At 39.0% G+C, this 23,895-nt stretch overlaps 2 protein-coding genes across 2 annotated transcripts; both read right to left on the bottom strand.

Moving 5' to 3' along the window:
* Window positions 1–566: 566 nt before the first annotated feature.
* On the bottom strand, window positions 567–12,510 carry nkain1 (sodium/potassium transporting ATPase interacting 1). The gene is made up of 8 exons (XM_038288856.1): window positions 12,355–12,510; window positions 11,682–12,066; window positions 8,845–8,982; window positions 8,677–8,757; window positions 6,586–6,783; window positions 6,436–6,496; window positions 2,563–2,644; window positions 567–879 (listed from the first exon to the last, which is right to left on the bottom strand). The coding sequence occupies exons 2-8, from the start codon at window positions 11,733–11,735 to the stop codon at window positions 870–872; spliced, it is 624 nt and encodes a 207-aa protein (XP_038144784.1). The 5' UTR covers window positions 11,736–12,066; window positions 12,355–12,510; the 3' UTR covers window positions 567–869.
* Window positions 12,511–17,738: 5,228 nt separating this feature from the next.
* Window positions 17,739–23,880, bottom strand: snrnp40 (small nuclear ribonucleoprotein 40 (U5)). The gene is made up of 10 exons (XM_038288849.1): window positions 23,634–23,880; window positions 22,824–22,953; window positions 22,653–22,746; window positions 22,257–22,422; window positions 21,987–22,109; window positions 19,413–19,533; window positions 19,244–19,326; window positions 19,055–19,116; window positions 17,918–18,021; window positions 17,739–17,814 (listed from the first exon to the last, which is right to left on the bottom strand). Exons 1-10 carry the CDS (start codon window positions 23,742–23,744, stop codon window positions 17,765–17,767), a joined length of 1,044 nt encoding a protein of 347 aa, XP_038144777.1. The 5' UTR covers window positions 23,745–23,880; the 3' UTR covers window positions 17,739–17,764.
* Window positions 23,881–23,895: the final 15 nt, after the last annotated feature.

Raw genomic sequence — 23,895 nt, forward strand, 5'->3', positions numbered from 1 at the left:
CTTGGTACCTTTTATTGTCATGACATTGCATGGAGGGATAGCAGCTGCTTTTTAGTCCGAAAATAACACCAGTTTGTGAGATTATTGCACGGCAGCCCTCCCACTTTGATTACTTTTTTAATCGCTATTCCATATGGAGACAAATACAGAATAATGCAGGGTTGATTCATCATGAGCTGTGGTTGACGCCCTCATCTTAGCTGTGCAGGTGGGGAGAAGGAAAGACGGCTTTGGGAAGAGGAAACTGCAGGACTGCTCTAGCTTAACATCACACTCTAAAACAACAGCAGGTACGAGCCTTGCCTCGGTTTACGATGTGACCCCGCCCCTCCTAAACATCCATACACTGGAAAATTCACCCGAACAAGAAAACAAACCAATACAGACGCGCAAAGTGGTCATAGAGTCCAGGGTGCAACCGCAGAGCACCATCTCCTATCAGACACACACACACACACACACACACACACACACACACACACACACACACACACACACACACACACACACACACACACACACACACACACACACACACACACACACACACACACACACACACACACTCAGGAGGAAGCATTTAGAGCTGGCAGTTTTTAGGGGATCTTCTCTCCTCTTCCACCCAGCATGCTGGTTCTTCCCTGAGCTCCTGCAAACGGTCGTTTCAGGGATGATTTCCTTCTCGTTCTTCAGACACAAACATTTAAACACGTCTCTCCTCCTGAGCTCAAAAAAAGTCTTCTTCTCGGGGTAAAAAACTGTGACACAAAAGAGTGAGTGTAATCATGACTCATGATGACCTGTTGCTGCTTTCTTTCCATCCACAGTGACAACTTCAGCTTAGGGCCTCAAGGGGGCGCTACAGACACTTAACCAGCCCTGGGAGGAGAAGATGATGAGATGAGAGTATTAGAGTGATATAAAAAAAACATATCGACCCTACATAACTATGTAGTGAAAGGAAAATCATAGAAGTTAGTTTTTTATTTACTTTTAAAACCAAATTAAAAAATAAACCGTTGTCTTTATTTCTCCTTGGCCTTTTTCACATACTCCTGCTGGATAAGTATCCTAATCTCAGTTATCAATTTTCAAGCCTTGGTGCAGATTCTGGAGGTCTAGACTTTGACTAGGCCATTCTGACTCATTAATATGCTTTAATCTAGTCCAGTGTAGCTCCAGCTTAGGGGTCTGCAAACGTTATAACTCAAAGAGTCATTTTTGACTTCAGTCCAGCTAAAAAACTTGCTTAAAGCAGCAAACTTTGCAGGGCCTTATAACTTATATTTAATAAATATCTACAAATGGAAATTTTAATTTTCTAAAACAAGAACTTCAAATTTTAGGATTTAAAATGATGGAAAATGTTGGAACTTGTGATGAGAGAAAAAAAGTTCTCAATGGGTTGGTGATATTTTGGAAAATTATGTATAAAAAACATTTTTCCTCCTTAAAAAAGACAAAAAAAATCTATTTTTTAATAAGAGTCCATTTATTTTGAGAATAATAAAAAAAAATTATGTTTTTCTTAAAGAACAGAACTTGAGTTCTAAACAGTACATGATCTTTCTTTAAAGCAAATAAAAAAAGATAACTTAGATTTAACACATATATTAAAAAATATATCTTAAAAAACTATTTTTACCCAAATTAAAAATACATGATTTTCTAGGGGCTACTCAGTGAAACAGTGGGTAGCACTGCTGCCTTGCAGCAAGAAGGTTCTGGGTTGGCCCAGGGTCTTTTTGCATGGAGTTTGCATGTTCTCCCAGGGCATGCGTGGGTTCTTTCCCGGTACTCCCGCTTCCTCACACAGTCCAAAAACATGACTGTTAGTTTAATTGGCTTCTCTAAATTCTACTTAGGTGTGAGTGTGTGCATGAATGGCTGTTTGTCCTGTTTGTCTCTGTGTTGCCATGCAATGGACTGGCGACCTGTCCAGGTGTACCCTGCCTCTCATCTGTAGACAGCTGGAGATAGGCACCGGCACCCAACACGACCCCAGCAGGGATAAGTGTGACGGAAAATGCAGTGGAGAAAATGATGCAATATGCATTTTATAGTATATCTATTGTTCAAAAAATTAGCCCTTTCTTCATAATTTTTAGCCAAAGTGATGAAGAGCCAATATTGAGTGTCTTAAGGGCCACTTGCAGCTCAAGGGCAACAGCTTGTAGACCCCTGCTCTAGCTCTACGTTTTGATTGTCCTTCAGCTGGAAAGATAAAGTTTAAAGCTCTAGCAGCCATTAGATCATTGCCTAACTGCAGCCATAGTCTGCAGGTATGCCACACATCCTTTAGTTTCCACTGGTGGCTTCAAAAGTGCTGCCGTTAGGTATTGTATTAGTCCCTTAACTTGCTTCTATATATCCTTTCTATCTGATGTGGCAGTTGGAGTTACTGGGTTTTTATTATTGCCTATCAGAAAAAAAGGGATCTAAATATAACTGCATGCAAGGTTTTATCAGGCACATTTCATTTTCCTCCTATTTATGCCAGTCAGATATACAAATCCCAATAAATTTAAAATCTGTGGCAAAAAAAATAAAGAGAATACTTACGTGTAAAGAGGCTGCAGCTGCAGGTGAGAGGACTTCTGAGGTGGCTGGTAGCCGTATGAGTCAAACCCACCAATGAAATCAACTGAAAAAAGCACAGAAACATTGTCTTAAAACAGAATCTTTCCCCCTATTGTATTTTAATCAAAATAGCGTTCATAGAGAGAGTCTACAAAGTCATTTGATAGTTTTGTGTGTTTATGCTGCAAACCTGCTGTAAATTCTAAACACATTAACCTTCACAGTTATTGCCCCCCTTGGGGAAAGCGTACAAAGGCCTTTAAATGAATTGTTGTTCTGCATTTTAACTGAATGTTGTTTTGAAGCGTTTTAAAGCATGTTTAGGAGAAATAATCCACTCCTCATCATGGAAAAGATGAGAGAATCTCCCTCAGTTATCCCTCTGGGGGGAAACGTAATAAAAGTAGTTCACCAGTACAAACGCAGCACCTTATTCTTTCCCTTTATGTGTCGCATGTTGCTTACAGCTCTATGGAACAGCACAATTACACTAATATATTGTTCTTAAAATCCAAAATAGTAGACTCTACAGACCGGATTATTTACTAGACAGCAGTGCCTTGCAAAATAAACTTTTTGAACTGTTGCCACCTTTTCCGGCTTCACATATAAATGTATTAAATTGTAATTTTTTTTAATGAAGAATCAACAATAAGTGGAATACGATCATGAAATGGGACAAAATGCATTGGATATTTAACTTTTTTTTCTTAACAAATAAAAAACTGAAGAGTGGAGCACGCAAAATAATCGGCCCCTTTTCTTTCAGTGCAGAAAACTCTGTCCAGAAGTTCAGTGAGGATCTCTGAAGGATCCAATGTTGACCTAAATGACCGATGATGATAAATAGAATCCACCTGTGTGTCATCACGTCTGTGCATAAATACACCTGCTCTGTAATCGTCTCAGAGGTCTTTTTAAACCACATAAAGCATCATGAAGAACAAGGAACACACCAGTCAGAAATGTTTGGGCAAATTGCTTCAACGATCCCCACAGTTCACGAAGCTTCATGTCAACATGTCACCCCCTACTGGTGGAATGCTGAACTACAGTTAGTAATATAATCTGTGATATTTTGCCAGTGTTTTTCTTGTTTGTTTTTTTTCTTTAAGTTCCTTTGAAATTGTTAATTATTGGTGTGTATAATAAAATATTTTGTAAGGTTTTTTAAGTGTTAAATGTCTTATAAGAGAACAATCAGTTAAGGTGCACTGTTTCTTCTGTAATTTTAGTGAAATGAGCTCAAGCAGACAGTGAAAGTGATTATGCAAATTAGGCAATAATGAGCTAAATGAAAGGTGTTAGTCATTTTATTCAAAAATAATAGTTTTTCCAGAGTTTTTGTTTTTAATCGGGTTGGAAGTTATGTGTTCAACCAATATTTTGGCTAAACCAACCAATCTAATTTGGCAGTGCGTTAACCCAATCTATATTTACACTAGGGCAAACCAATACAAATTAGCCACATTAGCCAAAATACTTGTTTAGTATTGTCACAACTTTCAAATTTCTGATGTGGGTCTCGAACCAACCACCTCAGGAGAGGAAGTCCATATGTGACAGCTGCTACCAATAGCAGTGGTAACTGGACACTAGAAAGTAATACTATTTAACACTAAGGTTACAACTGTGATCAAAGGCTTGGTCAGGTTTTGATCATTTCATTGTTTAATCAAACCAAAACAGTTTGAACCAACTAGATTGGTTAGAAAAACAACCAATCTATTCTTAGAAATATCCAAAATCTACCAAACTGACCACAACTCTCCTACAAACTCCCACATCTTGACTGAATACTGAGCCAGTTTAAATGTCTTCGGACGTCATCTATTTTGGCTCCTCCCCCAAATGAAGCAAGGCAAGGCAAATGTATTTGTATAGCACAATTCAGTACAAAGACAATGCAAAGTGCTTTACATGATTAAGATATAGGAAAATAAAACAGAATCAAAGCAAGTAGAAAAAAAAAAATGCAGACTCCAACAATGACGTCTTTACCAACTTCTGTCAACCCTGTTGACTTTATAGGTCCCTGACCTAATTATTTCAAACACAACATTGTTTTTTCAAACCACAACATCCCTGACCTTGACACAATATGGTACCCATAGGATCCCTGAAGCAAGCCCCCTCCACTACTCGACACGCGCCTCGGCTCATCTCATTGCCTAAACAGCAATCCATTTCACATGTAACGGTAACTTTTAAGGAAATGCAACTTCTCTTTTAAGAATATTCATGTGTAATTGAACCGTCCTAAGGCTGTCCTGTGTGTAATCTGCTGTTGTGTCTGTTCTGTTTGTAATGCTTGTGTCTTATTTTTATTTTAAATTCAATGTTAACATTTTTTGCTTAGCCAGGACTCCCTATAAAAAGACAGAATTAATCTTAATTAAGGCTTTCTAAGCCAGATTGATCTGCTCAGTGCAATCTGAATTCTCCACAGAATTCACCTGGAAAGTCTCCTGTAAGCGTTTGCAATAAGGAGGGACATTCAGAACAATTCTTCAAGCTGATTGGCTAAATCACCAAGCGGCTCCTGCCTCCAATGCCAATATTTTAGTCAGTAACAGAAATAGTAGCAGCTGGGACGTATCACCTTCTTGATTTGTTTCACAACTAGCAGAGTTAAGAGATAAATCCAACTCTTACTAAATTCGGTAAAAAGGAACGCCCATCAACCAATAGAAAGGCAACTGCAATCATTTTGCATGTTTTCCAAAAACGAACTAGAGGTTATTCCAGTTAAAATAGACTGAATAGTAAAGTCTATTAGTAAATCTACCGAGGCAGCCATATTGTTTGTTTTTTTTTTTTTTTTTGCTTCACCCTCCTACATTTAGTCACTGCATTTCATTGGTCTAAAACATTTCTGTATTCAAGGCTTACGCATCTATTGGCTTCTGGCAAGATGTATTTTCAGGAGTGTGTGAATTCACAAATCTTGTGTCGATTCATCTTAATTCCAGGGTAAAGTCTTCCTGGTAAGACAACGCTTTTGGGGGAGTGGCGACCTAGTTGTTAGGGCATAAAGCTTGGAATCCTTAGGTTCTGAGTTCGAGCCCCACTGCCACTCTGGGTCCCCCGATTGCTCCCTGGGCGCCGCACAATGGTAGCCCACTGCTTCCCAAGGGGATGGGTTAAATGTAGAGGTAAACTTCTCCAATGTGAGATCAATAAGGTTCAATTATTATTATTAAGCTTTAAAGCAAAAGCGTGTAACCATCAGCCACTGAAGGCGCTAGACTAATAACTTTCCTGATAGGCGCCCCTGAAAGCAACTGGTAACACGCCAATATTGCGATATTAAACTGTTCTGCTGTGTGTTTTGGACGCTAATAGCAGAACATTTCAGACCGAATAAACGCACCAAAATTATAGCAACGACAATAAAATAAAATAAATAATAAATAGTAATAAATGAACTAATAATCTATTAAAGACAGAATAAAAAACTGATAGAGATTATTAACATTAGTCATACAACAGCTGACCGTTTTCATGCCCTTCATCATTTCCCGTATCCCTCTAAGTGAGAATAAAACGCAGATGAGAAAGCCCCGCCAGACTCACAGATGGCCAACCCGCCAGACGGCCTCAGCCGTGATGGGAGCATTCCTGCCCATAATACTCCCCACAGATGGGAAGCTCAGATAAACCCAGAGGGAATCCTGAAGGCTAAGATCTCAAAGTATGACTCATGCAGGGGTAAACTATGAGATAGCATCTTTCCCCCTCACAGCTCTTATTCTTCCCCCTCACCACTGCTCCTCAAAAGAAAACCCTTGATGGGAGGACAAGTGGTCCTGATAAAGCGAATGAGACACTAGAAGACCATCAGAGAGCACTCACAGCTGTCCTCGTCATCTTGGAAGACTTTGCTCACGTAGCAGGCGTACACGAAGCCAAAGAGCTGTCGAACAACAAAAAAAAAAAAAAAAAAAGATTAGAGTCATGAAAAATCTCAACAGATTCCAAATCTACAGAAAGTCAGATACTTACAGCCAAAAGGATCTGAATGGCTGAACTCAACACCTCAATGTACTGGTAGTCGAGGAGGCACCCCGACACCGTGATGACGTGATGGTCGTCGGGGGCCATCTGACCGTCCAGCACTGGTGTCACAAGGCAGCCGGGGCCGTGCTCCATCCACCAGGAGCGATGGAGGGATGTGTTGAAGGTCATGAGAAAGTCTCTGTCCTGGACAGGCAGAGAGCAGACGTCAGTCTTTAAATGTTACAAATATTTTTACGCTAGAGGAGCAGCTCTGATTCCTCTTCACAACCTCTAAACAGGCCAGATACCTTTTAAAGATCATATATTATTAAAGATGGAAAGAAACAACTTTAAACTTTCATTGATCTAATTTTCAAAAGTTCATTAATAGGAATTGCACTAAAAAAAGTGCATATCTTTATTGACTTTAGGCCTACCTGTCTGTCTAAAACACCATTTTCAATAATTTTATATCCCTAACTCATCCCATCTTTTGATACAAGAGGTACACTATATTGCCAAAAGTATTTGCTCACCTGCCTTGACTCACATATGAGCTTAAGTGACATCCCGTTCCTAATCCATAGGGTTCAATATGACGTCGGTCCACCCTTTGCAGCTAGAACAGCTTCAACTCTTCTGGGAAGGCTGTCCACAAGGTTTAGGAGTGTGTTTATGGGAATTTTTGACCATTCTTCCAGAAGCGCATTTGTGAGGTCGCACACTGATGTTGGACGAGAAGGCCTGGCTCTCAGTCTCCGCTCTAATTCATCCCAAAGGTGTTCTATCGGGTTGAGGTCAGGACTCTGTGCAGGCCAGTCAAGTTCATCCACACCAGACTCTGTCATCCATGTCTTTATGGACCTTGCTTTGTGCACTGGTGCACAGTCATGTTGGAAGAGGAAGGGGCCAGCTCCAAACTGTTCCCACAAAGTTGGGAGCATGGAATTGTCCAAAATGTCTTGGTATGCTGAAGCATTCAGAGTTCCTTTCACTGGAACTAAGGGGCCAAGCCCAGCTCCTGAAAAACAACCCCACACCATAATCCCCCCTCCACCAAACTTTACACTTGGCACAATGCAGTCAGACAAGTACCGTTCTCCTGGCAACCGCCAAACCCAGACCCGTCCATCAGATTGCCAGATGGAGAAGCGCGATTCGTCACTCCAGAGAACGCGTCTCCACTGCTCTAGAGTCCAGTGGCGGCGTGCTTTACACCACCGCATCCGACGCTTTGCATTGCACTTGGTGATGTATGGCTTGGATGCAGCTGCTCGACCATGGAAACCCATTCCATGAAGCTCTCTGCGCACTGTTCTTGAGCTAATCTGAAGGCCACATGAAGTTTGGAGGTCTGTAGTGATTGACTCTGCAGAAAGTTGGCGACCTCTTCGCACTATGCGCGTCAGCATCCGCTGACCCCGCTCCGTCAGTTTACGTGGCCTACCACTTCGTGGCTGAGTTGCTGTCGTTCCCAAACACTTCCATTTTCTTATAATACAGCTGACAGTTGACTGTGGAATATTTAGGAGCGAGGAAATTTCACGACTGGATTTGTTGCACAGGTGGCATCCTATCACAGTTCCACGCTGGAATTCACTGAGCTCCTGAGAGCGACCCATTCTTTCACAAATGTTTGTAAAAACAGTCTGCATGCCTAGGTGCTTGAATTTATACACCTGTGGCCATGGAAGTGATTGGAACACCTGATTCCAATAATTTGGATGGGTGAGCAAATACTTTTGGCAATATAGTGTATATCAGATCAAACTGGATTTCATCTCCTAACATTTTTTATTTGTTTTATTTGTTAAGTGTCACGTTGCTTTTATCCTTGTTTTAACATCAGCTGGAGTGAATTTTATTTAGCTTCTAGCTAGGAAAAAGGGTTTTGGGCATAATTGAGGTTTAAAACCCATAATTTTCATCTAAAATCCTAATATTTTGTCATGCGGAGCTAATAATACGGCTTCTAGTAGAATTCTTAATTCTTTTACAGTAATGACCTTTTGTTTCCTGAAAGAAGGAGATAATTGTGATATAGAGGATGTTTTTCAAAGACAGGTGTTAAATGACAGTTGCTGATTTGTGTTTTACCTGAGACAGGTTTCCCACTTCCAGGTAGAAACAAATGATGAAGGAGTTCCACCCCACCCAAAGGACCAGCCATACTGCATACTGCCACAAAGATCCAAACCAAAAGTGTTTGCAAGAAATCCAAACGGTTCAGAAACAGGAATGTGCATCGTTGAGGGGTACACTCACAAAAATGAGGTATCTGAAGCGAAACTGCACAGTGCCGAACATGCCCAGGATGATGGCCATAATGTGCAGGAAGTTGGCCAGAATGGGAGCCCACTGATAGCCCAGAAAGTCCAACACCTGCCTCTGGAGGGCCGCCACCTGAGAGAAACACAAAGATGAGCCATAGTTAAACATATAGCAGGACGCAGAGGGTCCTCACTTCATCAAGGTATCACACAAGCACAGAGTGACAGGGACACACATACACCGCGCTGCTGCAGCCGTTACCATGGAAACTGCCTGGAGCACCAGCCAGTCCAGTGACTATTAAGAGGACCACCCCATTCAACAACAAAAAGAAAGAAAGAAAGAAAGAAAGAAAGAAAGAAAGAAAGAAAGAAAGAAACAAACAAACAAAGAAGAGCCAAACTAATGAGAATCTATGGGCCAAACCCCTGTGCTGTACAGAAACTCATCAGCACAGCAAACAATGGCCACAATGAGCGGCTCTAACAGGGTTTCTAGAAACTTTCTCAGCAGGTCATTCTTCTGAAACCTTTATTAGTCTTTACCACCTTACTACTTTGCAATTATATAAACTTAAATGCCGTTTTCCCTCTCAAATACATATAAAATTCTGCAGGAATCTGTCATTTGAATGCAGCTCTACAGCTACTAACCTTTATTTCTATTGGAAGCTAGCCACTAACTGGGCATACAATTATCTTAACCACTAGGTGGCAGCAAAGTGCATCCGATATGATCCTTAGTATGCGTTGAAAATGCATCAACAGGCAACAATGGTATACATAAGACATCAGTTGAGTCTGGTTTTGCAGCTGTTGGCTACAAGTTAACTGAAAGAAAAACTAGTAGCTGGGCTTAACCTAAGGGGTTAAAATCAAGATATTTTAGAGAAAACTCAAACTGTTTGAATTATCTATTGTCTCTAGTTTAGTGGGTCTTTATATTCTGAACAGTTAGAAATAATCTATTCTGCACAATTCTCAGACTGTTAATCACTATTTTCTCTTTTTTTCTTCTTTTTTTTTATTATTACATCAGTTAAAACAGTGCTCGGGATGCTGTGTTAAGGAATTAGGAATCTAGGAATGCAAAGGTTCCCCATATAAAACATCTTGGATGATTTAAATGAAACACAAATAGTGTTGTGGTGCTTCCAAGTTACCTCTACAGACACTGTGGCCCCAAATTCTATTCCTTTAGGGGCCGATACAATTATTTACACGCTCATCTTAAGATTCACGTGATTTTTGCCTACACCAACATGCTGAGGCTACCCTGTTCCCTCTCCTTCAGGGAACCACAGCCTCTCCTCTAATGTGGCATGGCGCCCCAGCAGCTGCAGCTCAAAGCTGCGTGTGTGTGTGAGTGTGTGACTGTACAGGGAGCCTGGACAAAAATGTCTGATTACAATGTGTGTGTCTGTAGCACGCCACACTAATTATATCTTGGTGGTTAGAGAGGCAGCCTCAGCTGTGGACACACAAACACACGCATGTATTAAAACATGGCCGGCCCAGGGCAAAGAGTGAACTAAGCAGTTGATTTTGGGCTCCTTAACCAACAAGGGTGATTTATCTGTTGTAATCATGCAAAACAAAACTAGTTTCCTTGATATCAAATTTTACACATAAATATGTGTTTTATAATGGTACATCCTTTTTTTAAGTACAAAATATATTACTCTACTGTGTAAAAAGTGACTTTATATAGAATATCTATGGTGGCAACAGAAAGAATATAAACAAAAATGGACTTCTAAGACCCCTGCATCTTTAAAAATGTACATCTTTTTATATCTATCTAATCAAAAATATATCTTTTTTGTACCCTTATTAGGACCATCTAAGTAGATACCAAATGCCAGTGTTAGCTAAAAGTCCAAGATGACGACAAAGTCCTATTTAGATTGGTTACATAAATTGAGTATAAAAAATGAATTAATTTTAAAAGGAACATCTTTTAAAAGACTGATCCAGCAATTACAAAAATATCAAATATGATTTGCAGGCTAATTAGCAAAATTGTGTGAATAATTAGGTGAAAAATATATTCTATGGAGTGAGTGCATTTAATTTTATCCTGATTTAATGCGTTTGTAAATCTGATTTTGATTAGTGTCTCACGTTATCATAACAGGGTTTATACAGGAATGAGCAAATCTAATCTAATGCTTTTTAATGCCCTTAGAAATAATTTTAATGCCATCAACAAGTACCTATATATATATATATATATATATATATATATATATATATATATATATATATATATATAAAACACGGCAAAATCCCTCATCATCTTTACAGTTGACTATGTCCTGAATTCCTCGTTTTGCAGCCACTTTTCTTGAAATTTACATTTTCCCATTCTCTAGCTTTTTCTCCGCCTCAAGCTTCTTTTCCGATCATACGGCTTTACGATCAACCAAAAGCAGATCCACGAAAACACGCAGAACCATTTATATCTGATATACCTGACGAAAATAAAGCATTTTACGTGCCATGATAATCACTGAATGCATTTTAATGCCAATTAAGGCCTTAATTGGAAAAAATAATAATCTATTGACATTTAATGACCTGCTGAAAGCCTGCAAATGTATACATATATTCTAGATTAATCAAATATCAATATTAGGATATTTTATCAGAAGCATCTAGCTGTAGTTATTTTATTATTTATTAAATCAGTTACATACTTATATCTTTATGTTGCATGTAAATTAAATGCAAGGATTTAACATGAGTAATTTAACAGGAACATTCGTGCAGGTTAGGGTTAGGGCCCCATGCAGCCTTGGACCGCCTCTGTATAAAAGCATGCTCTCTTACCAGCTGCAGTGAACAGATCACTAACAGCGTGCATCTGCCGTCACACTTCCCCATCTTGGAGGGCTCGGGTCGCGGCTTGGAGCCGCGGAGGCTCCGGGGAAACGATGAGTCCCCGGTCAGATCCAGACTGCCCGGACGCCTCAGCTCACACCATTCCCGGGATAAACAGAGCCGCACGAGGCCGCCGCCGCTTCCTCCGGCGTTTCCACTCACACTCGCATCTCTATCATCCGATTTGTCTAAGAATTTCCCGTCTGGAGGATGTTTTTCTTTTTAGCGGATAATGGAGAAGAGGTGAGGAGAAGGAAGGAGGTGACTGAGGGGGGAGTCCGCTTCACACCGGCCTGCTGCTGCTGCTGTTTGGTCCCAATCACCTCGGCCACACCTTCCGGAGAGAGAGAGGGACACAAAGGCACAAAGACAGACTGAAAGCTGTCACTATCTGCCCGGGGCTACAGACTCAAATGAACATCATATGATACCGGATCACACGGAGGGGGGCAGCGGGGAGGAGGGGACCGACCCCGCATTGGTACCAACGGCTAACGGCGGACACAAAGCAGCCTCCACGGCGGGATTCCCAGCGATCGTCCCTCTGGGCGGAATCCCGCTCTGCTGGAGCCGCTGCCTTGGTGGTGGGAAGGAAGAGAAGTTAACGGGCAGATCGACTCACCAGCACCGGCTCTGGCCTCCTCCGTCTCGCAGCGTCTTTTGTCAACAATTGGAGCTGGGGCGAGCGCACGAGGAGCCGGGGGGAGAGAGGGAGCGAGATAAGGGGGTGGGGGCTCACAACCCCCCCCCAGGAGGATTCTGCAGAGGCGTTTAAAAAGCACAGGGGGGAGTGGGTGGAAACACTCTACTTCAACCCCCCCCCAACCTTCAACCTCCTTACCTCTCATAAAGTTTCTTATTTGTTTACTTTGGGATACTAAGAGAGAATAGACCCCAAACCTCAGCATATTAAATTTGCCTAAGGCTTTATATAATAGAATAGAACAGGGTAGAATAGAATAGACAGAATAGGATAGGATAGGATAGAATAGAATGGATAGGATAGGATAGGATAGAATAGAATAGAATATAATAGACATAATAGGATAGGATAGAATAGAATGGATAGGATATAATATAATAGACATAATAGGATAGAATAGAATAGACAGAATATGATAGGATAGAATAGAATAGAAAGGTAGGATAGAATAGAATAGACAGGATGGGATAGAATAGAATAGAATAGACAGAATAGGATAGGATAGAATAGAATGGATAGGATAGGATAGAATATAATAGACATAATAGGATAGGATAGAATAGAATAGACAGAATATGATAGGATAGAATAGAATAGAAAGGTATGATAGAATAGAATAGACAGGATGGGATAGAATAGAATAGACAGAATAGGATAGGATTAAATAGAATAGATAGGATAGGATAGAATAGAATAGACAGAATAGGATAGAATAGAATAGATAGGATAGGAGAACAGGATAGGATAGAATAGAATAGAATAGAATAGGGCAGAATAAAATAGAATAGGATAGAATGTAATATGATAGAATAGAATAGGATTTAATAGAGTAGGTTAGAATACAATAGGGTACAATAGAATAGGATCGAATAAAATAGAATATAATAGGATAGAATAGAATGGAATAGAATAGAATAAAATACAATATAATAGAAAAGGATATATTAGAATAGGTTAGCATAGGATAGAAGAAAAATAGAATAGGATAGAATAGCATAGAAAATCAATTCATTGTCCCACAATGGGGAAATTCTGGTGTTTACAGCAGCAAAAAAATATAGGAAAAATGGTCACACAAATGTGGACCTTAGAAAAGTGTATAAGAATACACGATAGTGAAGAGATAAACAAAATACTGTACTGTAAAGTGTTTTAACAATATAAATATTGTGCACCTGGAGAATAAATAACCAATATACAGCTGTGGACATTTATACAGTAATGGACATTTGAAAATAGTAGCAACAGCAGAGATGTGCAAAATGACAGCAACATGTTATTTAAGTAACCAAGACAGAAAATGCAAAATCAGCATGACTGTAACAACTTATTGAGGTTGCTGGGAATAGTGATGGTTATAAAGTCTTACAGCTGCTGGAAAGAAGGATCTGTGATAACGCTCCATGGTGCATTTAAGGTGCAGCAGTCTGTCACTGAAGGAACTCTGCAACAGCTTCATTCATGGGGTTGCAGACATTTTCCAACAGAGATGTTAATTTAGTTAGGATCCTTTTGTTTCCCACCTCCTAAACTGAGTCCAGAGAGCATCCAATCACAGAGCTGGCCTTACAGCTACAGATAAGCCACTGCTCCAACAGACAGCTCCATAGAAGATTGCTGATGCCATGACAGAGTCATAGAAGGTCTTTATGAGCACCCCCTGCTCTCTAAAAGACCTTAGTTTTTGAGTCTGTGGGTAAGCCAGTTATTGCACAGTTATACATGTCTACTCTAATATCTACTAACGGGCACAGGGTGAAGGGTGTAATTAAGAACTATTTAAATACAGTATATGGTAAATTACATTAATAATTAAACATTAATAAATAATTGAATGCTCATAAAGCTCTATTGTGAGAGCTATGAAAAAGCAGCAAACTCATCTGCATTAATCTCAATGTCATTAAACTTTATTGATAACTCTTCCATCATTGATCTCTGCCTATTTATTCCTTACAATAAGAATAAATAAATATTAACAAATTCATATTTTTAGTTGTAAAAAAAAAATATATATATTTTGATAATGTTTACATACAACATATACAAACAGTAGTTTATTAGTGTTCTTGTTGAATAATTGACATGGAAACCTCACATAGATCATACAAAACTGAGAATATTGAAAACTATTGCTGTTTAAAGCTAGATAAAGGAATTCCTAAATGAAAAAGCCTTGCGCATTCTGTATAGATCACATTTAAAACCTCTCTTTTTATTACATAAGAGAGCCATAAGAGTTATAAGTTGAAACAGAGATAACACAAATCAGATATTTATTCAGTTAAATACATTGAAACTTAATTACCCCTTAAAACTTAATCATATATTTTTAAATTCATGTCTAAAGTGCATAAAGAAGTACCAAACAATATTCAATACAGATTTTTCGAAAAGAGACATAGTATAACCTAGAAGGAACAGATATTTTCAAAAAAATCCAAGTACACAACAATGATGATGAAACAATGTATTTCTGTTAAAGGTGTTGAAGTTGAAGGTCATTTTGACGAGTCCATATGACAGTGGATAGGCTGATGTATAGTTGGTATTTATTTTATTTTTTGCTTTCTGTTTATTGATCTACATGATGATATTTTTTGTTCTTGTATGGTTGTAATTATATATGTTGAATAAATAATACTTTATTGAAAATGGGGGCAGATAATATATGTTTTTAATTCTTTCTGCTCCTTTCATTCAGTTCTCACCTGCACAGGTTTTGTTATGTTTACTTTTAATGAATGCATTAATTAAATATATAAATACAAATATATATATAAAATATAAATCAATATAAAAAATATGATGTAAGTTATTATGAACTCCACATAAACAATCACCAGAAAAACCATAACATAATATTCCAAACCAGAAAGGACTGATGTTTGGGATGTGAGTCCTGCTGAATCCTGAAGTGTCACTGAACAGCTGCTGAGAACACAACATATGTCATCATTTTCCTCATCCTGGTTTACTTTGCTCTCACATTTGTATTTTTGAAAGGTTAAACATTGGTGAAAGAGAGCAGCGCAGGTGAGGGTAGTTTGTCTCTCCGTAACCATGACAGCAGCCAATGATTCTGTATTATGAGGGGTGGATGGAAAAAATCATGTTCTGTTTTATCTTTACTCATTAAAAATGTCTAAGTCAACAAAGGAGCACCGCTACAGATCTTTCCTACCTCGGCTATTAGATTTTAAAATCCTCACTACTCCCATTTTTCAACATGTGTACAATCAGTATTATTTGCAGTTTAATTATCTGATCAAGAACTGCTTTTTTTCATTATTTCTACTCTTCCTAATTTGCTGAATAAGTGTTTTTCCACAACATGCCTTTTATCTGCATTTCATTAACGACAATAATGAATATTTGCAGTTTTTTAGCTGCTCTGGACACTGCTTTATTTCTGCAATCATGCTTTTACGTAGCAGTTTTTCCATCTCTCTGTAGAACAGCTGCTGTTTTTATTTCTTTTCTAACCGGAGCATTACTCAAATTTTACTGATATACGGTAAGCATTTTTAGTAGGAACCTTGCATCGTTTTCCTTTCCAGGATGTTTTCCACATTGGCTGTTAAGTTCAATTTGTTCTTTTTCATGTTGTTTAATTGCACATTTTCACTTTTACACCCAGTACAGTAAATAAATATACTTTTATTCTATTGTTCTTAAACTGAATATGTAGACAGTTTATTTCTATTCAGTTTAACCTGCCACATTCAAAAAAGTTGCTTGATAACAAACACTCCTAATACTCTCTTTGGGATGATTAAAGACAAACCATCCATGCATGTAGAACCAATAGGTCTTAGTTTTGTCTCCAACAGGCATTCCCAAAATAAACTCAGTTCTGAACATCAGGATCCATAAAGGTCGGACATTTTTTCTTTCCACAGCCATCCTGCATCAAACCTATATAATTACCATGGGACCATGGGACCTATTTTAAGCCTGTCTCCTAATCATATGGGCCCCATGTAAGTAAAAAAGCATGTTACATACATACACACATGGACAAAATGGTTGGTACCCCTCAGTTAATATGAGAAAAAGTCACAGAAAAAACTTGAATTAACAAAAGTAATAATAAACATTTTATAACGGTTTTAAAAATTAAACTTGTGAAACAGGCCTGAACAAAAATGATGGTACCTCTAGAAAAGACTGGAAATAATGTGTCTAAAGGGACATGTTCAATCAAGGTCTGTCCACTAATTAGCATCAGAGGTTTCTACAATCTTGTAATAAGTTAGTGGACCTATTCAGCGGGTAAAAAAAGTACTGTACACGCCACCATTTATCTTAGTAAATATAGTTCTAGAGGTGCTATTGACATGACATTTTCACCAAATGTGTGTAACAATCTATGTAAACTTGTGTGTTAACTGCTCCAGTAGACACTGACATACAATGCCTGAACACAACATAACCACATCATCTGCAGAAGCTGTGACCCTGATGTTCCTAAACCCAACACCACAAACCGGATTAGACACAAGGAGTAGCCTTGGCGGGGTCCAACCCAGTCTGGAAAAAAGCTTGACTATGTGGTGAGAATGTTGGACAGAGATGGACAGCTTTGGAGAGAGATCACCACATGGTTCTGACACTAGGCTGGCATTTCCCCAAATCTTCCATTTACATCATATAATGGATCTTTCCTTTTTTTTTTTTCTCTATGTATTAATAGAACTGTCCTCACTGTTAATCACATAATCAGTGAAGGATTAATCTGATAGGAAGGCTGTAACCGATGGGAAAAGCAGCAGGATCTCTTCCAAGGCCAAGAGAGTCTGGGAACCAGGAATCGGTACATAGTGCATGGAGATGGACTGAAAAAAAACACATGGCTCAAAATAGAAATCCTTTTAAAACAAAAAACATTACCAATTCTATAAGTTTCCATGTTTGTAACTTATTTTAATGCTCTTTAACAAATTGGGGGGGAGGAAAAATTGTTTTTTTATTCCCTTCTAAAAAAAATAGCCATTTAAAATGTTAACCAGGACAGATGAAAACATCCCTTCTTCAAATTAAAATACCAGAGATTAAATATGAAAAAAGCTGTTTTTATTGGATACCAAAGTTTATAAAAAAAAAAAAAATCAGAGTTAAAAAACAAATCAAAAACTGCTCTTTTTTTAGGTTTCTGTGTAATGGTACTAAAGTTCATCCTGAGGTTGTTCTGAGGCCAGATGAAGCATGTGAAGTGAACTCCCATCTCAGTCTGTCCCCATAAAACACTTCCAGGCAGGCCTCACACAAACACACATACTGTACAATCAAATATACATGCACACACACACACACACACACACACACTCTACTGGATTTCTCCCATGTACAGGCGTTTATCACTGGCGCCTGACAGCACTGCAGAGAGAAAGCAGATACACAGGCCCATAAAAATCAACAGAGTTCATCTATTTAGAAACAATATTAAGACTTTAGAGATCCCTGCCCCAAAGTAGCTTACCTATAGGCTCCTCTGGGTGGAAAACCACCTCATTGACAGAGCCGGCGTGACCCGGCAGCTTGTAGAGGATTCTCCTGGATGTGGTGTCCCAGATGTACACAAATCTGGAAACAAATACAAACAAAAAAAAAATCTGTTAATGCTTTTTTCTTGGTCTGATTATTCTGCCTGCCCCTTATAATTTATCTAATTTTCCTAACATTAAAGGTGCAGTGAAGGATGTTCTTTTTCTGGGTGGATCATAAAAATAAGCAGTCCTCCTAACTGTAAATCATTCTGATGATATGTTTACATAAGGCCGTCCTGCGTGTTCGTCCCCATTTTCACTTCCCGGTGGTGAGTCTGACATAGTGGAAATATTGCAAATCTTTTGGAAAGTAAGCTTATATGAGCGATTCAACGAGCAACTTTTAAAAAGAGATTGAACTAGTAGAAATGGGCTTGTGCATGCCCTCGCAGGGGGCGTCTCATTATTGGAGATTTTAGATGCCAGCCACTATAATCCAGACAGATAACCGATATGTTAGATTTTGACACACTTAGTATCGTCATTCAAAAAAAAAAAAAAAAAGCAATGCGATATTATACTATGATGTTGGTAATTTATATACCTTGTGATCACAAATATAATCTTGGTATAGGAGATTCTGTTATTTCTAATATGTTTCTTAATCCAATAGTTGAGCTTGTTGTTAAACCCAGATATACAGGAGGTAATTAAAAGGTATCATGGTCTCATCTTGGCATATTTACAGCTATTAAAACTCTATGTCTGTATCTAAGGTCAGTTAAACAAAGAAAGTATCCAAAAACTGCTTTTACTAAGATTATATTTCACCTCTCATCTTAAGAGCTACTTCCATATATTTTATATTATTTATCAATGAGGTATTTTGAATTTAACTGAATTTGCGTAATGTAAATATTTATGACTGAGGACCTCATTAAATGTGGAATATAGAAAAAACAGTATTGAAAAGATTGGATAAAGAAGAGAAATGGGGATAAGACGAAGCAAAGTATGTAGTTTAGATTGCTGTAAAATATGTTGAGCTTACTGAAAAATGCCTCTTTAGCTGCACTTTACTCTGATGATACAGATAAATAGCTGCTCTATGTGTCAGGATTGTTTCCTACCTGTCAGCAGATCCGGCTGCAATCTTACTGCCATCAGTGGACCAGGAGCACCTCAGCAGGTTCTGAACAAACAACAAAACATTCAACAGGCAATACTAGCATCAAGCTATTTTAGTCACTCACAGAAGCAGAGTTGAAGCAAATAAAATCTCCTCATGGTCAATTTTCCTACTGCTGAATCGGGATTACCTTTTCAAAGTTGTGAACGTTACCCTGGAAAATCTTCACGCATCTTTCCTTTGGTGCAAACGGTCGGACATCCCAGATTCGCACTGCAGAGACACACATAGATTAAAAAAACCCCAGAATTCCTCCATCCATCAAATAGCACAGTGAGACACGTAAAAGACTAGAGTACCAGTGTTATCCATGGAGTTTGACAGAAGGTACGATCCCTCAGAGCTCAGGCTGAGTCCCGTCACAGAGTCGCCATGGCCATGCATGTTGTAGATCAGCTTGTTCTGCCGCAGATCCCACACCTGCACGACGAAAGAGATGAGATTGAGTTTTCACAGAGGACAGGTTAAAATATATAAATAGAACATCAGAGCAAGGGGTGAACAAGATGCTGCTTCTGAGGGAACAGAAAGCTTATGGTCATTTTCTGAATCAAGTTGGCCGAACCCAGAATCCTGTCACGTCAAAGTGCAAAGTGATTTTTACAAAGCAACTTCAATTAATTACAAATAATTATATCCTTAATGATTGCATAAATACTCACCCCCTTTAAGTTAATATCTATCCTGTTTTATCCTCCAACTTGTTTCTATTTAACCATAAAACCATTTAAGTTTCTCTTTAAAAGGTACTTTAAAGCTCACAGTTTGCTGCAACGTCCAGGGCAGCAGAAAGCAAAATAAAGAAGGAAATTAGCTAATGTCAAAGTATTCCCTTCGACTTTAAAATGTTAAAAAAGTTACAATTGTAAAGCCATTCTCCATGACCTGCATCCTACAATATTAAGCCCGTTGTGAGATCCCTGAGAAAGTGTCTGAGTCACCAGAGATTCCTTTGGCTGCTTCTACAAAACAGTAAATTAGGTTCTTCTTCATTTCTGGCTGAAATAAGGTCACCACATTTGCTCCATGCTAACATAACCAGATGGAAATATTTCCAGTCACAAAAAAATAAATAAAAAAAAACCAAACGTAAATAGTTGTTTGGTGTGTTCGAACTACAGAGGCTCGGACCATGAAGCGAGCCCAACCTAGCAGGATTACTTCCAGCCTATCCAGCTGTACCACAAAGCTGATTATCACCTCGCAAACTCAATCCAGCTTGAAATGATCATGAATCTGAGAACACGCACCTATAAAGGGGCGGGTTCATGGTAGCTGACCAATTACAACCAAGAGCGTAGAAGATAGAGCGCCGTATGTCCTGTGAGGAACAGAACTCATTTTACAGAAATACAAAGAGAAAAGTCTCAATAAAAAATCAAACATGGAAGTTAAACACAGTCTGCACTGGACTGGCGACCTGTCCAGGGTGTACCCCGCTTCTCGCCCATTGACAGCTAGAGATAGTCACTAGCACCCCTCGTGACCCTGCTTTGGATAAGTGTGATGGAAAATGGATGAAAAAGTCAAACATGGTGGCATGAAAGAGACGCCAAATAAAGTGGCAAAGGTTTGCTGTCTCCGTAAATGAGCACGGTACACATCAGTGTAATTTAACACAGCCTGCATCCCAATAAATGTCCTGCATATCAATTGCGTTCCCCTCTGGAGTGAAGAGGACTACGGAGCAGATAAAATAAACATACAGTCGGTTCCAGGATCTGGCATATATGCCAGTCCAGCCAGTAAAAACCTGTTATCGCTCGTTTAAGTAATTGTCATAGTGATCCAAAGGATCCTCTCACAATGTGCGCTTCGATTTTTTTATACATTTCTTTAATTATCTTCATATATCAATTATACAAGAAACAAGTGAATGTAAGTTGTGTAAAAAGGGCATTTTACAGGAGAAAACACACAAAGAATAGTAAAAGTTGGTATGTCAAAAAGGAGACTAAGGAAAAATAAACAAACTATTAAATTTGTCAAGAACATTTTTTGTTTTAACTGCTATTAGAATTTTAACTTCCTTTATTGTGATGTTGTTTTAAGATCTTTTTCCCTCTGAATTAAATCACCTCATCTTAGATTCGGATCAATCCTCAAGGCTAGTATGTACAGAGTATGTTAGCATAGTGACTAGCCTTGCTAAGAATGAATTCAGCATCATGGTACCAGAAAGACAGGGTTAAACACAAAGTCGTCTCACTAGCCCACTGATCCTGCTTTGCGGTACAGGCCTCTGGTCTGGTCCAGGGAATGAATAAAATGAGATAAATCCCCCTTTCCTTTGGCCTGATTTGCTTCCACAAGGAGGTGTTCACATCGGGGCAAAAAGCGTCATGCAGCTAAAACGTATAACTTTGGGAGGCTGAATTGCACTGAATAAGGAAAAGTAGTGTCTGTCATTACCTTGGCGTTTAAATGCAGTTCACTGTCTGCACCTCTTCACTACTCACGGCAGGTCCAGGAGAAATTTTCAAACATTCATACCCTGAGTTGACCTTAATTTGCTTTGGTTCTTCTCTTTCTACTCAAATTCACTGTTCTAACATCACATCCTATCTTCCTGCTTAGGGTTTGACAACGTGTGGAAATAAGCAAAACACTACAGAGTTTGCTGTGGGCTCCTGGTTAAAAAAAAAGAAAACAACAAAAAAAAAAAAAAGCAGCCTGATCTTCACCAAAAATTGGACTTTGGCTCTATTAAAGGTGTTATAAAGAGTTGATGTGAAAGCAGCCACCATGTGGCAGCTAATGGAGGGCTAACCACTGGTTTAAAACAGCTGGTAAACTGAAAATAGTTTATTAGGAAGCAGACTAATGTTTAATAACAAAAGCAGTCACAGTCCCTGCATCTCTGACTGCATTACCTTGATATCGTTGTCAATCCCACCAGACAGAATCTGATCACTGGTGTCATTGAAGGTCACAGTCAGCACCTGGTAAGTATTCTGAAAAGTGTGGATGGCCCCTTTCTTGCGGATGTCCCAAAGCTGCAGTGTGATAAGAAGAAGAAAAAAAAAAACAAAATAGAAAATTTATGACCAACTTTACAAAAGCAGATCTGTGATCTGGATGTATGCCATTTGATTATTTAATGAATGATATATAATATGAATTCATTAAAACTAATGACCCACCTTTACGGTCCCATCGTCACTGCCAGTGCACACAAGCTGGGGCCCCCGCCGAGCAGGGTAGCAGGTGTTCACAAAGGAAGTGTGGCCCTTCAGACGCTTGATCCTCTCACCTGTCTCACTGTCCCACACCCCCACAGTCTTGTCTGTGCTTGCCGAGAACAACAAGCTAAAAAACATAAAGATATATTAATGCTAGAATAGGAACTGATCAAGGTTCTATATCTAAATATGAGGTCAGAACCAAACAAGAAGGGTAAACTAGTAAAAATCTAAGTGCTCACTGAGCAAACCAAAAAGTTTATATCTTGTAGGATGTGTGTGAGGTAGCAAAGAAATATATTTCTGATATTCAACATGGATTTTTCTTCCCCAGAAGGGATAATCTTCTGTCCATACCTGCCATCCGTGTTATAATGCAGCTCCATTACGGCTCCGCTGTGTCCCTTCAGAGTGGCAAAATTATCACAGTCTCCATAGACGTTCCACATCACTGCAGCAAAGCACCAAAGTAAACAATTATTTACTTGAACAGGGATCAGTAGTCATTTAACTTTGGCCATGACTTACATATGAGTCTGTCAAATCCTGAAGAGGCCAGCGTGGCTCCGTTGGGGTGAAACTTGCAGCAGTAGACCTCTCCCTCATGGCCTGACATCAGCATGATGGGAGCCTGCAGGCTGGAGGTCCGTGGAGGGCCCTGTGGGAGAACAAAGATCTACAGTTTCTGCATACCTTTAACATCAGATACTACCTGATATATGCATACATTAAGTTCCAATGATATAGCAGCTGCAAAATGGACATGCCTGTACTAGTGCTATGTAATAAACTTGTTATAAAGTGCAGCATTAAACAGAGGAATACCTCTTATACTTATATCTTTGGAGGAGATTAAGTGGGATTACAATTTCAGAAAACTTACATTTCATTAAATCACGTTGTATAAAATAATCATTTTACTATTTCACACTTTAGGTAATAACATATTTTTGTCTATACTTGAAGGGCTGTGTTGATCATTTTGATCCTCACCAAAGGAGAACACTAAATAAAGCAACCTATGCCACTTCTTTCTCAAATCAACTTTTACCTCGCCACCAAGCTGCAAAAAGTGTATCTTTACCCAAATCCCACCTCTAAAATTAAACATTTCAAAATTGCCTTACACCTTCTCCATATAAAATAAACAAGGTTTCTGAAATATTAGCTAGAGACTGAATTATGGTATAAATACTTGTATAGAGGAAAGTGTATTATGGTATTATCTACTACATGTAGAACCTAAATAAATTGTCCTATATATGTCTAGAAGTTATCTGAATTCTACTTATTTAGATCAAATAAGCAGATTTAGGTAAACAGGAGCTGGGTCCGTACCGTGGCCACGAGCTGTTGGGACTGAGCCGCCGCCACCAGCTCCATCCGGGGCCGCTTCATGGCGGAGGGAACCACCGCCATGTCGGCGGCTCTCTTCATCGGTTCAATCATCCCGAGTCAACCAAAGGGGGACAGAAAATCCTTAAAAGAAAGCTAAAGTACCTTCCCACAAATGAATGGGCTTTGTAAAACTAAGAAAATATCAACGGAAGCAGGAGGCGACGAAGAAGAAAGAGTGCGGAACTACTTCCGTTCTATAGAA

Source organism: Cyprinodon tularosa, unplaced genomic scaffold (genome assembly GCF_016077235.1).
Source record: "Cyprinodon tularosa strain WSP-4 unplaced genomic scaffold, ASM1607723v1 ctg26, whole genome shotgun sequence".
Lineage (NCBI taxonomy): Eukaryota > Metazoa > Chordata > Actinopteri > Cyprinodontiformes > Cyprinodontidae > Cyprinodon > Cyprinodon tularosa.